This window comes from Amblyomma maculatum, chromosome 1, assembly GCF_055883805.1.
Source record: "Amblyomma maculatum isolate TAMU_Amacu chromosome 1, ASM5588380v1, whole genome shotgun sequence".
NCBI classification, from domain to species: domain Eukaryota; kingdom Metazoa; phylum Arthropoda; class Arachnida; order Ixodida; family Ixodidae; genus Amblyomma; species Amblyomma maculatum.
Genome location: NC_139344.1, coordinates 103,429,981 through 103,452,680, shown reverse-complemented (window position 1 = coordinate 103,452,680; position 22,700 = coordinate 103,429,981). Strand labels below are relative to the sequence as shown.

Genomic DNA, 22,700 nt, shown 5'->3' with positions numbered 1-22,700 from the left:
AGCATTCAGTTCTGGTATGTATGTGGGTGGCAGTGATTATTCGTACGTGTGAAATATAAACTTCACAAATGTGCGCAGCTCTGACAAACCTTTCATTCAGTGCTGCGTATGTTTGCATCTTGTTTGTAAGTGCCATTGATCTAGCTGATGCTTGAAATAATTTTTGTGTATTATTTTTTAAATAAGCTATATACACACTGAATAAATTGTAGTGCTTACTAAAACGTCAGTTAAATGATAAAGTAATCAGATTATTCAGTAGGACAAGCCCTCATTAGTAATATATCCTCTGCAGTGGCTTGTTGGTTATGACATTCGATGCTCAGCTAAAAGTTATTCTAATTGTAAAATGCTGAAATGCATGTAGGGCCACTTAAATTGTGCTGCATGTTAAAACGCCTAATGTGGTAAAAATTAATTTGGCACCCTCCATTGTGGTTTGCAAAATACTTTGTAGGGTTACATTGGCGAATAGGAATTCAGTATCAAGAAGCACTTGTTGCTGGGCATGTTAGACTTAGTGCATAAGACGCAGGAGTGCAAAAAAGGATAGCACTTGTCCTGTTCCCTTTCTGTGTCCATGTACCTTCTTTGCACTCCTGTGTCTTCCTGAAGAATTTAGTAATGTTTGTTGTATGCTCTTGTTGGTATCCACATCAAAGTTAGCATGAGAATTGTGTTTTTTTTTTTTTTTTTGTGCAACTTGTGCAAGGTACTCTAGGAGTAGATCCTGAAAGGGCAACTCACGTTTTTTCAGCGTCCTCAAATTTTATTCAAGCTTTCAGGGTATATTCTCCTCAGAGTTCTGGTCATTTGTACCAAATTTTGCAGCATTTCAAATGAATTTTGTGGGGCAAATGAATTTCGAAATATCCCATTTTGTGCCCTAGATGAGGAAAATTTTTATGGGCAGCCTTGGGTGCGTGATATCATTGGCGCACAGCGTTGGGTTTGCTGCAGTACAAAATTTTGGCTTGCATTTGATGATTTCAGAGTTTGTACGGTCACCAGTTTAGCTAATGAACGCGCACACAATGGGTTTTTTGGTCATATCTGCAACATAGGTTAGTCAAAACCTGCTTTCAGTTTCAATTTCTCTTTCTTTTCTTTCTTTTTTTCTTTTTTTTTTTTCTTTTTTAAAAATAAGTTACTTTACATTGGAGAAACAGTTTTTCATACTGGAGAGAGCGAGCTCTAAGGTATGTGATATGGTTATGAACTAAGAGTGTTTAAAAAATCTCTTTAGTTGCCCTATAAAGTATCAGTATCCTATTATGTGCATACAAAAGCTTACTGTAATTGTATGTATGTGGATTAAGAAAAGGAAGTTCAGCTCCACAGCTGAAGCAGCTTTTTCGACATTGCCATGCTTCACTGCTGGTATATGTCTTATAAGTAGGGGTTGGAGAACTTTTACTGGCGGCAGCACTCATAATATACACTTGCCTTGCTTAAGCAATGGTAGATCTGCTATGCTGATTGGGCCAAGCTGTGGCAAATAGAAAATTGTATTACATGCTGATACAAAATTGAGTTTTTGCTCACTTTTGCACTATGCCTGCGGCAAAAAATTAATTTCCACGAAAACAGTATCGAAACTAAAACTGGAACTGTGGCTTGTTGGCTACGCAGTCCGTTCACAACAGTGGAACAGGAAATGTACAAGAGTGTAGAGGTATTCGAAGCTTAGAATAGTTTGTGGATGAAATCTGCTGTTTGATTTGAGTCATACCGCATGACTTGAATTCGAAGTACTGAATGAATATAAAAAGAAATTGGCAGTGGCTTAGCTCTGTTATGCTTGGATATATGTAGCGTAAAGTTACGGTTATGCTTGGTGCTGAGTTTGCACTTTCATTGAGTTTTATCGTGTGTTCAGTGCACCGATGAGTCTTGGAATCACTTTCTTCATCCTCCTCGTCCTCTTCCTCACTTTCCTCCGGCTGCTGTTGCTGTTGTTTAGTGACGGTCATAGCATGTCGCTGAGCTTCCCTGCTACGTCTTTTCGCTAGACATTTTTCTCGTTCTGGGAAGATTGTGTTCCGGGCCTTTCTCGCGGCTGCTCTGGGAAAGCATCTTGTCGTGGCAGTACATTGCGCGCCCTTGTCGAATACAACCAGCATTTCATTGAACGCATTAAAGTTCACCGGCATTCTATAATTCGTCTACAGGAAAGGAAAGGTGCAGTATCTGTCACTCGCGGAATCCCGCTATCATTCTCACTGGCGACAAGGGGAATTATGAAGAGCGTTTCACGACCTGGGGCGTGGCGCAGTGGTAAAGCGCTGGGCTGGGTATCCAAGGGATGGAAGTTCGATTCTCCGGTGGAAGGCAAGGTTTATTAATTTATTTTTTAAATATCAATTCAATGATGATTAGGCATGATACTTCTGGTTGATTGCTTCGAATTTGGCGGCTCTCGTGCATACACATAATGGGTGGCCAAGACTCACGCGAAACTCTGCTCTGACCCGCGTAGTGTAGCTTTACACTACAAAAATCTACTCCTGTGAACTCGCCATTTCAAACAGTGCTCACTAGCTTGATATGCATGACCGCGAGCTTGTCACACAAAACAGCCAGTGCTTTCCTCGTCTGTTTGATTGCCAGCATGGGTATGAAGGGCACATGAGGTAGTGCTAGCACTCGCATGACTAGTACTCATTGGCTCTCGCCTAAAGCCACCGTGGCCACACTGATGAACCTCAAAACAGAAGTGCGACTCCATGCAGCACTTCATTGCATCATGCCACGATGCAGGTGACATTTTGCTATGAACGTGCTTAGAAAGAATGTGAGCACGCACCGGTGCCACTACTGTTTTCGTTCTGTGGATGCATGGTACATGCGGAAATGGGGCTTTCAGGGGATGGCAGGGCGGGCAAAGCTGTGGCACGCACACAGACTCTATTGGTGTATTCACAGTGTTCACTTTAACACTGCGCATTTTTCATCTGTGAGAATGATCGTTTGGGCCTTATCGGATGAGAAAAAGTTCAAGATAGGAAACAGCCTTGGGTCTAGCCCACATAAGTACAGCTCGTAGTGTAGTTTTGTTTCCATGCGTTGTTATGTTTACTCACTTCACTGCGAAGCATGATTTAAAAATTTTCTGAAAGTTTCTGGAACTTGGTGCTTTTGTGAAAGCACGCTTCAGATGCCTTTGGATGTTACTTCCTTTGTAGTGAACAATTTAAAACATGGTGAAAGTCTTCATGCGGAGTTTGAACTAACTACCAAACCTAACGGTTCAGCTGTTAATGTGCTGAAAACAAAATATTATTGTTGAAATTGTTCCATTGATTATCTTTCAAACGCGACATTTATGAGCCAATCACATCTACGTGTGCTGCAAAACCAATAAACGAGCACTAAGCCAGTAAACTTCATCAAGAAAGCTGTGTTAGTTGTAATTCTTCCAATGCAGCTGTGACTGCAAGGGAATGCAGAAGGAGTGATGCTGTTTGCATTGTAGCTGGATCTGCCGTTTACTGGTTCATTCTGACAGCTATCTCGTTCCTCTCCTGTCACCACTTTCTACTGCCTCATAGCAATCACTGATGTCATTCCATTGATGTAACTCGAGGCGTCAAGCTACAGATTCAGGGATTACATTCTTAGGTTTCATGTTGCCTTCTTTTTTCGTGTGTACATTAATCTTCACTATGATGAAATATTTCTGTGCACTAAAATATTTTTGCTATTTGCTCATTTTAGGTTGTTTTCACATGATAGCGTATTTAGCCCTCTGAGGCGGAAGTTTGTGGGGCAAAGATTGTGGGCCTTCATTATTGTCGCTAAAGTGTAGGAGATTGTGTTTGAATCTGCATGAGATTTAGCACAAAATAGCTTGTTGCAAATTCGGCCATCGTTCATTCAGGAGTCTAACCATCACCCAATACATAACAAGGTTGTCATCTGTGTAAGCGGATCACACTACAGGTGTCTGCGTAGCAGCTATGTTGTCACATTGTTATATGCAATCAGCATATAAGTGTACCCATTTAAGGATAATTCTGAAAGAAAGAGAGCTATGGTGATGGCTTGTTGGTTTAAGTGACCATCTGAGCCTGCAGACTTGAAAAAACGAAATGTTTAATCTTTTTTTTTTTTCTATTTGGTGCAGAAGCTCAAATTTCTCATGAAATAATTTTTTTTTCTTTTACAAAAACTGGAAGATCTGCTACAAAACCCCATTTTTTTCTTAAACAAGACCTGAAATTGCTGCTAAAAAAGCTGCTACAGCAAGCCTCTTCTCGTTTCCACCACTGCTTATACAACTAGAACCAGGCTTTTTGCCTAGTAACTTTCTTGTCGGAATAAATTTCTTTTCTTGTGATAAATGCAAGTGTGTTTTATTGTGACCTAGTGCTGACTTTTTTTACTCTGAGAGGAAACTTCAGTTCAGTTTAGTCGATCAGTCGTGTTCGACTCTTCGTGACCCTATGGACCATGTCACGCCTCGCTTTCCGGTCTCTCACTATCTTCCTAACATCACATAACTGAGAGGAAACTTAGATGGTCCACAAAAGGAAGTTTTGTATTGGAAATAAGAAGAAGAAAATTTGCTGCTGCAGGAGTCTAGAAGAAGCCAGAAGGCCTTCGATCACTTTGTCCGGACAATGACAGCAGTGGTAGAAAGGCTGTTGAACCATCACAGGAGCAGAACACGATGTGCATGGCTTCGTATTGATAGAGGCTTGCTATGTTTACATACGTTGTCGGTGCCTTTACGCGTTTTGAGAAAACTCCTTAACCAACTCAAGGACAATATCTGAAGGACGCTCACATTTTTTGGCTGAAACTTAATTTTTAAAAAGGAATTTGGTGCACATTTATCTGTTTGTTTGTTTGTTTGTTTAAACCAAAAACTTCAACCCCTACTTTTAAATTAGGCTTACAAGTAAAGTTTTGTGATTTGCATTGCCTTATATGTGCTGTTTACATAGGCATTGTGTGAAAACTTGGAAGAGGAAGTGTACCGACTGAACCAGCAATTACAAGAGCGGGAGGCCGAAATTGAACTGCTTCGTTCGGAAGTGGACTCATTGCAGCATCAAAATAGCCTCCTCCTCAAGGCACTCAAGTAAGTGCGATTATACTTGAGGCCATATATATCTTGTTTTAAACCAGGCTGCCAGAACTCGTGCTGCCTTTTTTTTTTTTTTTCTTGTTTTTTCACAAATTTTTATTGCTGTGGTGTCAGCTCATGCATTGTTGAACATACTGCTTGGTTATACACCCCTGCTGCTCATGCAAACTTCTGGCCAAAGCATTCTGTAGCTTTTCTCTTACTTATGAAAGTAACACAAGACCACACGTTGGAACCAAGCAATACCCATTTATGAGGCATCCATGTCAAATGCAGTATAATGTCATATGGAATCTAATCATTCAATATGCAAGTGCTGTCGACTTGTGTCCTTTGTGCATGTGTGCTTTTATGTTTTGTGTTTCATGTACTCCCATTATATGTGCAGTCCTGGCCATGACGTTATGGAACACGATTTGGCAATCGAACTCTTGCCGCGTCCTGACGTAACAAAAGTTAAAGTATGATATACATATGTTAGCGCATGCTACCGATGCCCTCTCACTTGAACCCAAGAAATCATATCTTCTCTGGAGAACAGGAAAATATTTTAAAACACCTAACCGTGCTCCGTAATATTTTATCCACACCGGTACATTCATTAAGTGCTTCGTAGCTAAACTCATTGTGGCACTATATTTTGTACAGAGGGATTATACTTGTCTAAAGCACTCAGGCAGTGTGCTTTGGAACAAATGAAGTGAAGTATTATTGCAGCTACTTTGTTTTAGATGAGACACTTGTGTGCTATGGTGGTTCTGGTGTATTTTCAGCTGTGCTCGAGTGCAGGTATTATCAGCGAAAGTCAGTACCTGCTTTACACTGTCGTTTTAGTGGTGCTGCACAGCACTGACAGAGTGCTCTTTACAAGTGTGATTGATATGCTCTGCGCATACTGTATTTTTATGAATTTCTTTTGTTTGAAGGGACGCTAAAGGGGGATACCAAGTCCGGCTAAATTGAGAGGTTAATGCCCAAAGATGGAAAATACATCATTTCTGCTGAGAGCAGAATTGTTTGAAATCAAAGGACATAAATTAGCACCCCTACATCCCCATCTCTCAAAAAGATAATAATAATAAAATTGTTAACTGCACTCGGTCAAGCGTATTGTCCGCCAGCCTTATAGGTTTATGGCGTTGACATCCAATACCACTTCGACACATCACAGTAAGAATAGGGGAAAGAAGTTCAAGGAGTGCTGCCAAGGTGTGTGAATCTAGAGTAGTAGTATTCACTTCGCGTGCGGTTCATTTGTCCTGTGTGAAGTTGCATAGTATCACACCAATTTCACAAGGAGGAACCAAGGACAAGGTTTGGGAGTCATTTGTAGCCTTTCTGAAAGAGGAAGCTGGCAAACACACTGTGTCAAATGTTTACAGTCCAAGGTGTTTGCTGCTTCTGAGCTGCATTGTGTGATTTGTAACATAATTCTCAGTGTTCCAAATCTTTTGAAGGTACGAAGATTTTCAGTTCTATCCTGTCCAGTCTGAAGGACTTCCATGAGTGCTAAAGGAATGCGACTACGCGGCTTAGCAGCAGACCCTTTAGGCTCTAAACATTTGAAAGAGTGTACATTGCCAGGTCAGTCTCACAGCTCACCTTACAAATGTTACAAAGCTTACCTTACAAAGGGAAGAGGGTCCTGGGGGGGGGGGGGGGGGAGAAAAAAATCGGTAATGAAGTCACAGTTATGAAATCTTTAAGGAACATTAATTTTTTTTTGTGCCTATTCTAAACACATCAATAATTTCATGTAAAATAAGTCTTAGAGCATTTAAGTAATGTGTATATAAATTTTTCGTCAAGGGCATTTAAGAAATTTTTCTGCAGAGAACTTACTAACTTACAAAAATGCATGCCTGACTTTGATTACTCTTGACACAGGGAAATGCAACATGGGGAAATTAACATCCTGGCCACCCTAAAAGTGGGTGTTGAAGCTCAAAAATTGGAAGATAGGTTAGTGTCCTCATTACTAAAGTGGCAACTTCAGAACTTTGTAGCTCAATTCCCGATAGACAGGATGACAGTTTTACCCTTATAGCATTCCTTTTGTCAAGGAAAACCAATGACATGTATTTTAGCAAGTTTCCTGCAGTAAAATTGCTTAAAAGCTCTTGATAAATACTTGCATAACATATCACATGGACTTGTTTTTCATGAAATTAAATGGCATACAGTTAAACCTCAATTTAACGAAGTTGAGGGGAGCTGAGAATTATTTTGTTAAATTGAGGAATTTATTAAATTGAGCGATGCATTTTTTAAACACTTCATTCGATAAATTCAATTATATGGTGTAGTAGCATCTAGAAAGCTATGATATCGTTCTGGCAAAGCATAATTACGCCGAAAATGAAATTCCAGCCTGCGAAAGCAACCGACAGTGCTAGAACATATAAAAAAGACAACAAGAATTGTTACCTCAACAAGAGGAGCCCCAGAGGACTGCAGCTTTGTCTCTCAGCAAAGAAGTCCGTGACCTTTGTTTGCGTGCACGTTGTAAGCAACGACCGCATGGATTCCTTTTATTGAAGTCCATTCAGCACGTCTTTTGCGCTCTCATGTTTTCCAGCAAACTGTCGTAACAGATAAAGGGTATCCACCACATTGCCCGTCATCTGGTGAATTCATTTCAGAATTATGAATCTCGCTTTGCACAGCATAGTTTGGTAAAAGCAGGACAAGACGCTCCGCAGTGTTACTGTTGGCTTGCAGTTCAATTAATTTTTGGGAATCCTCTACAAATCAGACCAATGATTTGCACTTTTTCTTTCTCATTATTAAAAAAAAATGAGGTTATTTCAAGTTAGTAAAAGCATTGGACCTTCTGGGCATCTAATGGGGAATTGGGATATCTTCATTAAATTGGGAGTTTCATCAAATCGAGATTTGACTGTATTTGGAATCGGCATAGAAAAATATGTTTCCAAGAAATTTTATTTTTTGGGACTTCGATAGAGAAGTGTAGAGACAAAATTTTGAATTGGGTTTTTTCTTTTTTGATGATGCATATACATGGGTCACCATAGTGTATTTGTCAATGACCACTAAATTTATCATCAAATTCCTTCCCTCAGCTGTTAAGGTTTCGAAAGCTTCGTGATGGCTATGATGTCAAAAGTTGGCTTAGGGCACGTGAGGTACGGAAAAAAAAAAAAAAAAAAAAAAATATTAATAGCTGCTTTGTGGCCTCAATTCAGTACGGCCCTGAAGCAACCCTACCTCAGAAAATCGGGGTCAGGATTGAATAAGCATCGTTTACAATTGTTTTCTTCGTGTCTCATGTGACCTGGGCTGACGTTTCGCGTTATAGCCATTGCTCGGCTGTTGAAACCGAAACAAGTGAGAAAATAAATTTTATTTTAAATTATTCAGCAGTTGGTAGGTGGATACTATACGGGTATCTGTGTAGATTAACATCTTATACATCGTTACAATGATGAAAGTATGCAACCAAATTTCGTATCTATGCAACATTAATAAAATGTTTAAGTCCTTAATACTCCCATTAAGGCATAGAGGCACTCTTGCTAAGCAGCAGTATACTTGTGCCATCTGTTGATAAGTATTATGTAGTGAAGTGCCACCTTATTGGTAGGCCAAGCTAGGCTTATTTTTTTCTCGTTTATTGTGATGGTGTTCATGTTACATTAGGTTAAGATAAAAGAAGGAAATTGGTATTTCATTCATGGTTTCCTCAGCAACACATCTTCCTTTTTCATGGAAAAGATATTGCTAGCGTTCCCCAAAGGTAATCTCATGCACGGAGACTTGCTTCTGTTAATATCTTTTCTTGGAGTCCCTTCAGCAATTTTTTGGACAGTTCAGCTTTACCTTAGGTTTACCAGAAAAGCACTACAGGTCAGTGATGCTTCCTTGTGGTGTGACGCTATGTGCTTTGCGTTAATAAAGCAATGGCTACTGAAGCGCAGCTTTGAACCTTCTCTCTCTTGTCTGTGTTGGTTTCAAGTGTGTGACCAAGTGCCTCTTTAAATCGTTTGCATCCTTTCCTCTCTCCTGGTGGGCTTCTTTGTATGTTATTTCTGGTGGTGCAGGCAGGAGTGTTCTTTTGCGAGCTGGGCCAGTGCAGCACTCTTGAGAGACCGGCGGCAACAGCTGCTATCGTCGCATGCCTTTGGTCTGCACACTCTTAACCTCACCCTGTCCTCCATGTAAGAGCATTTGCACCCATGCACTGCACAGATAGGTGGGGAATCCCTTGTGCAATGTGCTCATGCATAAATGTCAGTGCGCACTTTTGCAAGGGTTTATTTTGTAGGGAAACTGTATTGCAGCAAAAATAGGTGAGTTAATTTCAAGCAGTTGTGTTGGTGGCCTGGTTGTTCAGTATGTACTTACCCTGTGTTTGTGCCTTGTACTTTGTCTGCTATTGCCTGTGCTAAATAACAGTGCTTGCTCTCAACTCTGCTTTACTTCTTTCACAATAATGGTTGCATATTCAGTCCCTCTGTAGGTTGTGAAATATTCTTTATGACAGTTACAAATATCATTAAAGTCACCTGTTTATCAGGAAAAGTTTTTTTTTTTTGGTTAATCATTTAATGGATTTAGAGCAGCAGTTAGTTACAGCACATGTTGAAGTATTTCAGCAATGCAACCACGTCAATTTACAATGCATTGTTTAATATAAGCGTGCAAGTCTCCTGGTACCTATATTTATTAAACAATGTTCAGAAAGTACTTTGCACAATATTACTTGTGGGAAAAGTTATGCGATGGAGGCAGAAACCAAGATTCACATGACGCATGGTGTTAAGGGTGAACCAAAAAAAGCCGTATGATTGACTTGACATAGGAGTGCACCCCGTTCTTACAAGGAAAAATGGCAGCAAGAAAACAAAATAGCTTAGCACACTTAGCTAGATACTAGCTTGGCAATTTTCTTTCAGGAGCAAGGTGCAAGTGTACAGCGCAATTGATTGACAGAGCAATACTGCACAAACATATCATAAAAACCCATGTATAATACGAGGTTGTCTTTTTTTCCCCGCTTTTATCATGTCAGATTTTCGCCTCGTGTTGCATGCGAATTCAAACAAATTTCAGCCTAAATTCGTCGCAGTTCCGGCCTCATTATTAATCGACGCTTTCTGGCAGTGGCATCTGCTAACTGTTTCTATGGTTTCGATTCCACCACACTGACCCGTGGTTGTCGTTACCATGGTGCCCGCGACACACACGGCACTGGAAGCATGCCGAGCACACCTTGCACGGGCCTCTCACGGGCCTTTTCAGCTGGGCTGGCCGGGCCCTAGAGCTTAATCACGGATGCTTGACCGCTATTCCCAATGAGGGCATCGGTCGTGCTTTTGAGAAATGCGGGATACCGAACGCATTTAGAGGTACCGAAAAAGATTTTATAACATGATGTCTCTAGCAGGGGATTCTCAGCAGATAATGCACATACCAGACGACAACGATCGTGAAAATCCCGAATCTGAGAACACTTTCTGGGAGCACATGCTACGCGCCTACGCGTGGTGCTAGATGCGAATAGGCGCAAGCGCGGCGCGTGATGGCCAATGCCTCGTGTGTTGTCGGTGTGCGTTGAAAATGGCGTACTGCTTTTAGAAGAGCCGGAGGACCCTGTGGTGTCTGTGATTGCTGGGAGATAGTGAGCTGCTCTTCTCCTCATAGTGCGTGAAATTCTCCGCTCAAACATGTCTGCGTGAGAAGTAGAGCGAACCAGCACCGGCACTATTGTACACCTTGTGTGGGGTTGCGTTGGATGCAAAAGCGTGGAGCACGTATGATTTGTGGGACAACCGCAAAATGTAGTGCGGTACAGTTATTGATCTTTCCTCTTTCGCATTATATGCAGATTAAAACTTCTTTTTCTGTTTTTGCCATCCCGAAATTACACATCATATTATGTGCAGGTCCATATTATAAGCGGGTGTTTACGGTACATTTCCAAAAATAAAAAGTAACAAGATCTTGGGAGGTACACAAAAAGTCTGGTTTGTGTCAAGGCATTGAAGACTTTGCTAATTAAGAAAGTTAGGGATTAGGAAGTGAAGCATTTGATGGCCGTAATTTAGCTTAAAGGATAGCCTTCCCAGGTGGCACTGGTTCGTGTTGTGTGTTGGCTGCAGGTTAGCCAATTTATCAAAAAGGGAATTATCATTTTCAGTTTCTTTCGTAGTGCTGATTATAGACTCGCTTACTGGTGCTATATTTTCAACAGTGAAAAAACTCGTTTGTGAGCATGTAGCATTTTGTTTTATATATGCTAGTACTATGGTTCCTGGATATAGTTGTTAGTCTGCCATCTCTGCGCTCCTCTCTATGGAGAAGGGCATCCACACTTTTCTGCATGTTGCAGTGGCACTTCCCGCAGTCGAAAAGGGGTCAGCTGCGTCCATGCTGTAAGGTTCCTTCAATATGGCTCTGCTGTTGATGGTAGTGGTTGCCCGTTTCACGTTTCTGTCCTTTCACTTGTCATGATTGGAATGCCTAAAACCATTCTAACTATATGTATAGTTTCTTTAAGATCCATTAAATGGAGCTCTTTTCAGGACTTAGAGGGAAATTATATATACAAATATGCACGATAAACACATGCACACAGCAGTTGCACCAAGTAGGTCAAAAGAAAAGAACTGCTCATGTGCATAGGTTCTTTGCACTTGCATGCAGCGCACAGGAGAGCACGAAGTTCTAAAATCGCTTTTTCAGCATTATAGCATTTAGTTGGTTCATGAGGAATCAACAATAATGTTGAATTGCCACCTTTTTTAGTGTTACATAACTCAGTAATTCATGTGCAGCAGTCTTCTAAAGTGAATAGAAGCTGATGAGACGAAAGCGCACAGTAAAAGCTATCAAACTAGCCCATCTTTGTGACTGCTGGGCTGAGCGGGCCACCCATGCTCCGACTGCATGCAGTGCGATTGCAGCATACATTACGGAGAGGACCTGTTTGGTATTGGCAAGTATTTCTAGGGACCATAATGATACCCATGGGCATGATACCGATATTATTTATTATGCAGCAGAGAAAGAGTCAGAGCTAAGTTCTGCACAATTAATGAATGAATGTTTGGCTGCGTTACGCCACCACAGCTAGCTTTACACAGCCTGTAAGCTACCACTACCACTGTTGCTGCTACTGTTGCATTTCCTTGAAGGAAAAGGTATGCACATCTAGGAGTTGTCAATTGTGCTTAGTTACGTCGTCAGCTTACCCATAGATAGTTTTTCAGGTGCACTGCCGTTTTAGAGGATGTAATGCTATCTGTCTGTCATCTGACTCAGTCCCAGTCCCTGTAGTAGAAGCCAGTTGTTAGCATTAGTTCTTGGCTCAGACTTGTTCACTGTGTTTAATTATTACACTATCTTTCTTTTTTTTCTTCACTTGTGGTTCTGTTGCCAAAATTGCTAGTATAAGATAGTAAGGATGGCTGGCAAGCCTGTATTATGTCATTAGTGCAGAGCATGGGTTGCATTGCTATTTGCTTTGGACAGGCTTAGTAGCTGTTGGCATAAAATTCATTGCTGCCAAAAGAAAATTTCTTTATTTAAATCTATGGTGCTCATATTGGAGAAGAATTGAAATAGTCTTTTTCAGTAGGCTTTATTATCCAGTCACAACACTGGTTCCATGATGATTGCAGGCACTCCATTTTGCTAAAATATGACACTGCATCAAGACGTAACCTCGTCGGACAGCTACAAATTGTCCATACTTTGCTATAAATCAGAGACAGCATGGTTGCACTTCTGCTGCACCATCGTAACTCCATTAGCGCTGTGGCTAGGGGACTGTTGATATGTTGCTGCTTTGTGTAACGAAGTTCTTGAATCTAAGTATATTTGAGGGCGCCAAGCTCATGATGCAAGGCACATAATCACTGTGAAATTTTAAAGGTTGCGGGTTTTAGGCTAAAAAAATTAGAGGGAGGGGCCAGGCTTGAATTACTTTGAAGAAAACAACTAAATGCTCTGCGGGAAGAATGCTTGAAGTCTTATTTTGAAAGTTTTGAGCTAATGCAACACTGAAAAAATTAGCTTATTTATATTGGTTTATTAGCAAACTAGGCAAATTTTAAAAAAATATGATAAAATTCTCTTTCTATCAAGCAAGCCAATTGAAAGCAGCATTTCGGTATGAAGTGTAGGAGAAAGAGCTTTTGTTTCGTCTACACCAGGAGCAAGGTTAGGCTAAAGGCTCTAGTTAAACGACAGCAGAGGCTGTGTCACTTAGTAATAGCATGTATTTTGTGTGCTCATTATTTTATACTATGCTTTTATTGCACATTAAAATAAGCAACAACAACTAAGCCTTTGTAAAAATGCCTGTTCTGTACCTTTTCACTTGGTTCACTTATCAGTAATTTTACATGTGCCATTGGTGTTCATTGTACTCGCTCCATATCATTTCCATTTTTTTTTTTCACTATCTTTGACAGTGTTGGCATCCTCACCATCAAAAGTTGTGATACAGTCAAGCCCGCATATATCGAACTCGCAAAGAAAATGCCCGAGTTCAGTATGCGTAATTAAATATGAAAATAGCAGTAAATATAACAACAAACAGAACACATTGAGATTAGTAAAATAGTCGTTCAGAGCCACAATATCCATGGCACGGATCTCTCCAATGATTGCCTCGCCAACAATTTCATGGCATTCTTTAAAGTGCTGTAACGCAGACCCACCGCGGAAGTCAGGTCTATTGAGAACAAAAACAAAATCCTTTGCTTTCTGCTGAACCATAGGACTGGAATCAAGAGTGTTCCGGGATCGAACATTCAGGAACAGTTTGTGCACGACCGCTTCATCTTCATACACAGCTGTGTGTCATTGCTAGCACCGGGTCCCTTCTCTGCTTTAGCCTGAACGTCAGCCTTTTTCTTCAAAACGGGGCTCCGAGTGCTTCTGGGAATCTTGTATGCTGCGACGACTTTGGATTTCTTCTTCAACTTTTCTGATAATTTCCAGTTTTACCTAAAAGGGGAGATTCTGCCATTTCGTGCCTGCCATTGCACATCATGAAGCACCGTGCATGCAAACTGCTTGACAACACCTACACAGCTACCGCAGTGTACCAGAAACACATATTGGGGTTGTCTGTCTACATAGTGAAAAAAACTCACGCCATCGTTGGTCAGCTGTCGTTCCGAGTGTCGGCAGCCACCGCTATTGGAACAGTGGCTTTTTGATCAGCTATCGACACTCCCACGGGTAAGCTAACCTCCGGAAATGAGTTCAGGGAAAGCCAGCTTTTTGAGTTGACCGTTGGTGTCCAAAGTTCGACCTATAAGTTGCAACGGCTAATTTTTGTACAGAGCCATATTTTTTTCCTATGCTTTGACGTAGCATTACAGCACACAGAATTTGATTCATATAAAGGCTAATTTGACCCGAGTTTGATATAATCGGGCTCAACTGTACACATATCAACCATCCATTTTTTATCTCAGCTTTGTTTCCTGCTAACGGTCCACCTTCTTCCTCGTGGGTTCCTAGGCCTCCTTTGAAAGGAGTCCATTATTTACTTGTCTGCATAGTCATTAGTCACAAATATTCCCATTTGTAATAATCAGCATGCTGTGCCTGCATCACTAGTCACAGTGAAGACTGCACATTTCTTTGCATGTGGCAGTCAAAACGAGACAAACTTGAGTGCAGAAATGTGCCAGGTGTATGTTGCCTTGAATGTTCAAGGTTTCTGAAGAAACGAAGTGGCGTCCGTGTGCTGTGCGATGTCAGCGCACGTTAAAGATCCCCAGGTGGTCGAAATTACTCCGTAGCCCTCCACTACGACCCCCCTTTCTCTCTATCCACTTTCACTCCCACCTTCATCCCTTCCCTTAGGCGCGGTTCAGGTGTCCACAGAGCAAGTGTGACAGATACTGCGCCTTTCCCTTCCTATGAACCAACCAACCAACCAACCAAAATGCCAACGTCATGGGCTGGAGACACTTCTTTCTTGATATGTGAGCAGTGTATGTGCCATTCTGTTTTTCAAAAGTTTTGATCAGCTGATGCCTATTTGAATGATTCCATGATTCCTGTTGAACAAGGCCTTGAAGTGCTGAAATACACTACAGGAGTCATAGACTTACAGTGAAGAGAGTATTTATGTGTTATATTTAGCAGGTTTGATGTTATTTGGTTTTGTTAGAGACTTTTGCAGTGTTATGGTAGCATATGGTTGGTTAGTCTCAGTTTCTCTTTTCAAATGAATTAGGTGCTTACAGTTATCTGCTATTCACTCTGATTATTTTATACACTGCTTTTTTGATATAGCTTGGAATGTAAACATGGACTATTAGGGAAGTTGGCTGGCTAGCACTAAATTTGCCTGCATTGGTTGGTTGGTTGGTTGGTTGGTTGGTTGCAGGGAGGAGCCAAAAGGCAGAAGAGGCCTCATTCTGTTAATGGAATTGCAAAAAGTGGGGTGGAAATCGTGTTGTTTTTATCATGGAGTCATGGTATTTGTTGGCACAACAAAAGTAGTCATGCCAGCGAGGCCACTTTGAGTTTATTGATAGTTACGGCTTGGTCAACCATGTAACCATTCTGTTTTTCAGGGGCCACAAAGTATGGGAGGTCCTCTTTCGCTGTTAGCCTTGAATTTAATGTGTTAAATGCATTTAGCATCATGATGGAATCCTGTGAATGCTGTCGCCCACTGATCAGGCTTAGTGCAGAAGCCTCGCAATTCTTTTTTGGCATGTTTCAGGCGTGAAGTCATTCTCTTCTGGAATGCAAACCTGTGAAAGAATAACAGGCAGATGAGAACATATTTACATGCCCAGGGGCCAGATAAAGAACCGCAAAGAAGTCCAGTACATGACAATCCTCGTTAAGGCTGTGATCACTGTGCGAATATAATTGTGCAATGGCATACTTGGCTCTTTTCCTGGAATGTGCAACCAGTACCCAGGCACGCAGTGCTTCACTCCTGAGCCATGTGAAGTTTTCTTTTGAGTCTCCGCTACCAGCAGCCACATCAAAACTATCTGCTCTTCCTTTGCATTTGTGGCTCATGCGCAGAGCATTGAGATGTGCAAAGCAAGATAATTTGCTCCCGCTTTGCCCTCAGGGTGCATGCGAAATTGCGCTGAGGCGAAGTCAATTTGCATATGGCAGAGGCTTCAAGAATTTTGATGTTACGGTTTCTCCTGCGTTTTCCTTCCTTCATATTTGTTTGCAAAGCCTCAAAACGTATGCATATGAAGCCTTTGCATTAAAGCATGTTTTGCAACTACCATTCGAGTTCGAGTGACCGAACTCATTTATGTGTGGTTTGTTCCACAGCAAAGCACCTAGAGGAAAGCACTTGCACTGTCGACATGTGGGGCACTAATTTTCCAAATATGGGGCTATGGTCTTCCTGCCTGTGGACCTTCTACTCATTTCTACTATATGTGGATGAAATTTCCACATGTCTAAGAGCCAAGCTTTATGACCGCTTAGGTGGACTGGGGATAGAGGTCTGGTCTTTTCAGCACATCTTAAACATACAGCTGCAGAAACATTAAACGTGTATAGTTGTGTTGATTGTGAAAGTGCACAGTTTTTACTTGGTTTTTTAGTGGCAACTCATACCATTATCTTCATTTTGGGCTGTTATTTCTGTAGTTTTCATTTTTTTTTTTTTTTTTTTTTTACATAAGTTATGTTCATTTTATATAGAGTAGATGAGTTAAGGGTTGGTCATTTGCCAGATAAAATGGCTCAGGTCCTATTTAGCATCAAATTGCTTTATCAGTACATTGAGAAAGTGGCGAAACATGTTATGTTGCTCGCTAATGTTGCATAAGAGTATAAAAAAAGACCACTATGACTGTGTTTTTTGGGGCAAAATAATGAAATAGAACAACTGAAAAACTGCCTGCTGCAAATTTGTTTCTGTTGCAATTAAAAACTGCAATGCATAATTATTTGCAAAAAATCCTCAAGCACAAAAGTAAAATATTTGATTATTTTTTAATATTTAGTCAGACCAACTTTTGCACTCCTCTGAGAAATTCGAAGGGCTGGATATTTTTTTTAGCCCAAGTTATTAAGGATATTTACTTTAGCCGGTTCAATAAAGAGCCATAAATTTTATCGACAAGATTGGAGGGGGTCGAGCGCAAAGTCTGGTACGTTTGGCATGAAGTGACTGTGGTTTGATTGTGTTGGAGCTTTTGTTGTGTAGATACACGTGTTAGCAATGGCAGTTGGGGTTCTTTGTGCTGTATCCTTGTGGTCATAGTTTTAGCTATGCAGTAATAATAGGTGTCTTCTAACAAGGTTGCATGTCTCACCGTGCTTGTCCTCAGTATGATGAGATATGAAACGTATGTGCTCTTTACCAGCAGCAGCAGTTGTCATGTTTCTGACCTGGCGGCTTGAAGTTGCGGATATCACTGGCAGGATACATTTTCACCTGACTGCATGCAGGATTTGCTTGCTTGCATAGATAATCTTAACATATACAGTAGCAACCAGAATAATATGGAACATGCTTTGGGGACTAAACTCTTCTCACCTGTTACCTAGTCAAAATTAAAGAACGTCTAGCTCTGTTTGTTTTTTTGCATTTTGTGGAACATCCTGCTCGTACATGCTTCGCTGCTGTTTTCTTGTCGAGAATCGCAGATACAGATGGTGACCTACCGCTACATGCTGTGAACGCCTCAGTCGTTATGGCTATTATTGCATTCCTAAAGCAGTTGGTCCCCAGAAAGTGTCTCGGTCAGAAGCACATGATTCCACAGGAGAGCTTAGAAAGCAGCTTGATAATGTCTACTTTGAAGAAACTGACTTCCACAAGCGACTTATCAAAAAAAAACCCTACTTTTATCAAAATTTGAATATTTTTCGCTGAAATAGGGCACGTTCACTTACTCAGATAGAACGAAAGAATCCGTGTGACCATTAAGTTCATTATAAGTATGCTCGACTGTATTTGCGAAATATTCTGGTATTGCAACTTTACCCGAATTCACGAAATATTGAACTCTTAAAAAGTAAGTCATATGTAGTGGGTTGTATCTTGTGTATTGAAAGAGCAGTTTCCACAGAAAGGAAATCCTCCACACCTGAATGGTTGGCCGTTAGAATGTCGATAGCGCAGTTTTTTATTGCATCGAGTTATGAACCAACTAACCCGACAAGTTCTACTGGCCATTGAGCTCTGTGAAATTTCTAGAAATGGTTCTCATTCAGAGTGGTCAGTTAATCTTTATTTCTTTGGTAAAGTTCTCCTGTGCTTGTTTGATTTCTGGTTCATATAGTGTTTTTATGCTCTCTCACAGCCGATATATTCAGATATTGCTTTCAGATTGAACATGTAATGAAATAAGGCACGGTTGGCTGAGAGATATAGAGATCAAAGGATATTCACTGAACACAGTCATTGTAAGGCTACACTGGGGATGACCGACATATGTGTGGCCACATTTAAACGCTATCTCTGCTACAAATCCTTTCTGCCATGTGACATAGTGGGTGTTGTGTTTTGTAATGCACAGCGACCATTTTTGGCTCTTTGCGATCAACTTTTCCTCAAGACCGCTCAATTTGGTGCCGACAAAGTAACCCTGATCGCAGCTTGGGTTCCAGCCTTCTTTAGCAGATGTGACACAGAGCGCACCTAGGGAAGACTTTTAACGGTTATTTGAATTGCCAGGAAACAAGATGGCTCTGCCTAGCAGCAGGATTATGGGGACACTGAATATATGCTTGTAGAAGAAACCTTAATATCTTTGCAGCTCCCCAGACTACAAAAGAAGTGAAGAGCTCTACTCTGCCTTAGCATGCCACATCATTAATGCAGTGTTTTGTCATGTGAAACATATTGCACAACACAAACTGCCTGGTTTTTCTTCTGTCTGAATGCCAAACAGGCAATATGCTTTAAAAAAACAGTAAGCTGATCCAGCGTCTTGGTGGTCAGAACTCAAGACCACTCGAACTAGCAGCCATAAGCTGCTGGGGAAAAAAACTCCTTTATGATCTTGCATTTGGTGAAATGAGGTTGTGGTTTTCTTTTTCCTCTGCAAAGGGCTGACGGTTCCAAGGAAGTAGTTGGTGAGCAGGATCCGACAAGTGTCCCTGCAGCATCAGAAGCTGGGGACAGCAGTGGTGCACCACAGTCTCGTCGCACAGAAGCTGATATTCCACATCCACAAGAGTCACTCTAACCAAGTGCATAACTGAGACAATGCCTTGTACCGAATCTTGGAATGAAGTGGCTGCATGCCTAAAGCTTGGAACATATACATTGCAATCTTGAACTATGTTCCTAGCATGTGTAGCACAATTGGGCTTGCCACAAAAGCATCTGTGCTGAGCTTCTTATAGTACCTTTTGCTGTAGCATATCACTGGCATTACCCACGTCCATTTTAACATTGTCTTTAACAAAAATGGAAGAAAAAGTGCTGTTAAGCTAACAAAAAGGTTGTTTGTTTGCTTTGTTGAAGGCAACAGTAAAAATACTGGTGTTGATAAAACTGTACATCTATGATGACACTGATGATGATTTTTGACCTGTCAAGTATGAGAAAAAGTAAGAATATTGGTACGTTTGGCAGTAACACAGCTTCTAATCTTTCTACAAGCTGTATGAATGACAGCTTCAAGAGAGTGGCCTCATGTCTCTGATGTGTTATGCTGTTTTATTTTTACATGATGGCATTACAAATGTCATCCTTTTTTTTAACTTTGACCCTGTTTTCTGAGTATGTAGTTACACATAATGTGAGGCAGTGCAAAAGGAAGGGATCTATTTTTTTGTTTGTGTGTGTGTGTGTGATAAAATACCTTCAATCCACTCAGTTCTAAGCACCCTTGTTGCTGTAAACTGGAGATTCTGTAGCAGACAGCGATGCTTGGAATTGGGTTCTTATCTTATTTCTATGGGTTGTTGGCCAAATTAAGGGTTCAAAATGGTCCAGTTCTTACGTCATAAATGCAATGGGGTTGAGCCACTGCGGCCATGAACCTGAATTTACGCATAGTTGTATAGAAACTTTGCAGAGTTCTACAATTTTTTTACTTGTTTTTGAGAGTAGTTAAGTGGTTACAATGTAGACAGAGCTATATATGTATGAATGTGACCACATATTTACCTATGTTATATTTGGCGTGAGTGGGGTGTGCTTGGTGTTGTGCGGTATTATATGGGTTGTGTGCTGTTTTTAGTTAACGTGATGCAAAGAATTTCGGAACCATAAGTATTTTTCTTACTTTTTGCATGGTTTCTTCATTCCAAGAAAAGCAATTTTGTGCCAACGGAGTAGCTAGTGAGAACTTTTTCTAGCTTTCTTGTGCTTCTCATCTTGATAGAGCAATATGTAAACGCTCTAGAAGGCAGCATATTGAGTGCTCTGCAAGAGCAGGTTATGCTATGATTTTTTTTTCCCTTGTGCTTTGCCAGCTTAGCACTACAGAATCTCATTTCGTGTGGCCATGTAAACTTTGTGCCGCCAGGTATGCATGGCTCCCATATTAGGATGACTCCTCCCTGACTTCATAGTCTGCTGGTTATGAGCAAATAAAAAGATTATATTTATGGTAGGCAAAAGCCATGGCCATTGCCTATCATAAATCATTGCCAATGTATGTGCAGTGACCTTCTTGGCTATGGGCACCTGCTGCATGATTGAGGATTGCGTGCACTTTTTTTAGGGTGCTTGCGCTTACCTCTGCCAGTATGTCGATAGTAAAAATTTGGCCAGCTTCATTTGCTGGCATTTTGATTGGTCAGCCTTGTGAAGCTGAAAGCTACTTCCTGGTCAGAAGTGCTCAGTTCTGCAGGTCTGAACAGGAGTTAGACAAGCATGATCGCATTTTGTTGAAGATGAATTTTTCGTATCAAACCTTCAGAGGTCCCTGAAACACAGATGTAACTCCTTGAGTATGAATTCCTGGCCTGTGCCTATAGGCCTCTTGGCAAAATGTTGTATACCAAAGGCTTACAAACATATATTTGGGACATTTGTTGGAGAAGGGGAGGGGTAAATTAGTAGACCATCGTCTGCTATGGTGTGCTGTTTGCTTATCGTGCCACTTGAAAATTGCTTGCCATATGGGTAGGGCTGTCTAGTTTGTAATTTAACAACTTATTGAGGCTTGGTCATTGTGGAGATACGTACACATTTACCTTGGTCCTGAAAAAGATAAAAGTGCTAACACAGAGGCTAGTTGGTCGATCATCTTGCCTAAGCTTATGGGCTACAAAAAAGAAAACACAGGATACTTGTGTCATTATTTTGTCTTCCTGTGTTTTCTGTGTCGCATGCAAGTTTGGGAACAAAAAGGTGTGAGTTTTAAAATAATTTTTCACACTTATTCATGCGCTTCTAAAAAATACTTGCTAGCTGTTAATAGATAGCTGTCTTCATAGGACCACTGCCAAACTGTCTTTAAAGGCCACTGTCTTTTAAAACCACTGTCTTTAAAGGCCACGGCCCGGCACTTCACCTATGGATTACTCTGGCACGTGCATATTTTGATGTTTTAAGGCTGTAATGGTTTTGTATTGACATTTGATACTTTCAAGTTCTGTTACAAGATGTGCAAAGTTTTTCTAAGTGAAGGGATGACCTGATAAGTGTACCATGAAATTAGAAAACCATTTTGTTTACATTTTTCAATGTGTTTATGTGCACACCTATGGGCAGTACACTCAGCTGTTACCACTGCCTGGCGGCTGCAGTGCCACTTGATCTTGCTTTATCACAGATGGATGTTGGCCTATCTTCAATGCCTTGTGCTTGGAAACTGAGAGAACCCTTTACCACATTTTATAGCATTCTGTGAGATTTGGAAAGCTTACTTCTCTCTGAGTTTAACTTTCTAATCTAAAAAGTGAACATGCTTGATTGGGAAAAACAACCAATGAATTTTGTGCATGGGTATTGGATGGTAGGTTGGAGGTGTTGGTAGGCAGGGCAGGGGAGTATGATAGTTGGAATGGAAGCAGGAACTAGTAGGAGAGTGACGAATGTGACGTGTGCATACAAAAGGAGCCAACAGCTGCTTTGTATCTCGTAATGAGGCCCTCATTTTCCTTACATTTGTTCGCTGAATGTGTGGTGTGGTGTGGTGACTTGGCCATTGCAGCGGGCAGCAGTGGAGATTCAGAGGCTGGTGGAATTTAGAAGACTTATATTCTTTTTTCACTTCAAATTGTCTGAACTTTACTGGGCTATGCTATATAACAAAAGGATGCAACTGTTCTGTGAAGACGTGTAGCATTGGTCAGAGGTCAAGTGCAGTTTTTAGCAATGCTTCAAGTCATGCTGAGTGCATGAGTAGTGGTACAAACCTGCTTGTCTCATATTTAAGTTTATTTTTGGCAAAAATAAGAGGGGGCTTTTTTAATAAAGGTTTTAAATATTTGCATGGACTTCCTTTGCTGGATGTGTACTTTGGCAGCATATACTAGACTTCGCTGCTACTGTACAATATTTGAAGGGCACATAATTTTGCTCATCTGGGTTTTAAAAAGCCTATCACTAGTGTTAAATCACTGAATATGTCACAAGCTTCGTGCTTAGTGACCCTAAATGTGCCTTTGACATTGATGCCCTTTTTGATTAAAGTATACTAAATCTCACTGTGTTCAAAACAAA

General features: G+C 40.9%; 1 protein-coding gene across 2 annotated transcripts in view; it reads left to right on the top strand.

The window, feature by feature from the left end:
* The window catches only part of Snx16 (sorting nexin 16), a 53,865-nt gene extending 31,391 nt beyond the window's left edge, over nucleotides 1-22,474 (top strand). The window contains exons 6-8 of one of the 2 annotated variants that reach the window (XM_084588711.1): nucleotides 4,950-5,086; nucleotides 9,154-9,270; nucleotides 19,125-22,474. In XM_084588711.1, coding sequence (XP_084444837.1) covers nucleotides 4,950-5,086; nucleotides 9,154-9,270; nucleotides 19,125-19,263 — 393 coding nt within the window. In that variant the 3' untranslated portion in view covers nucleotides 19,264-22,474. The remainder of the gene's footprint in view (nucleotides 1-4,949; nucleotides 5,087-9,153; nucleotides 9,271-19,124) is intronic. The other variant, XM_084588712.1, reaches the window with a different exon arrangement.
* The last annotated feature ends 226 nt before the right edge of the window (nucleotides 22,475-22,700 follow it).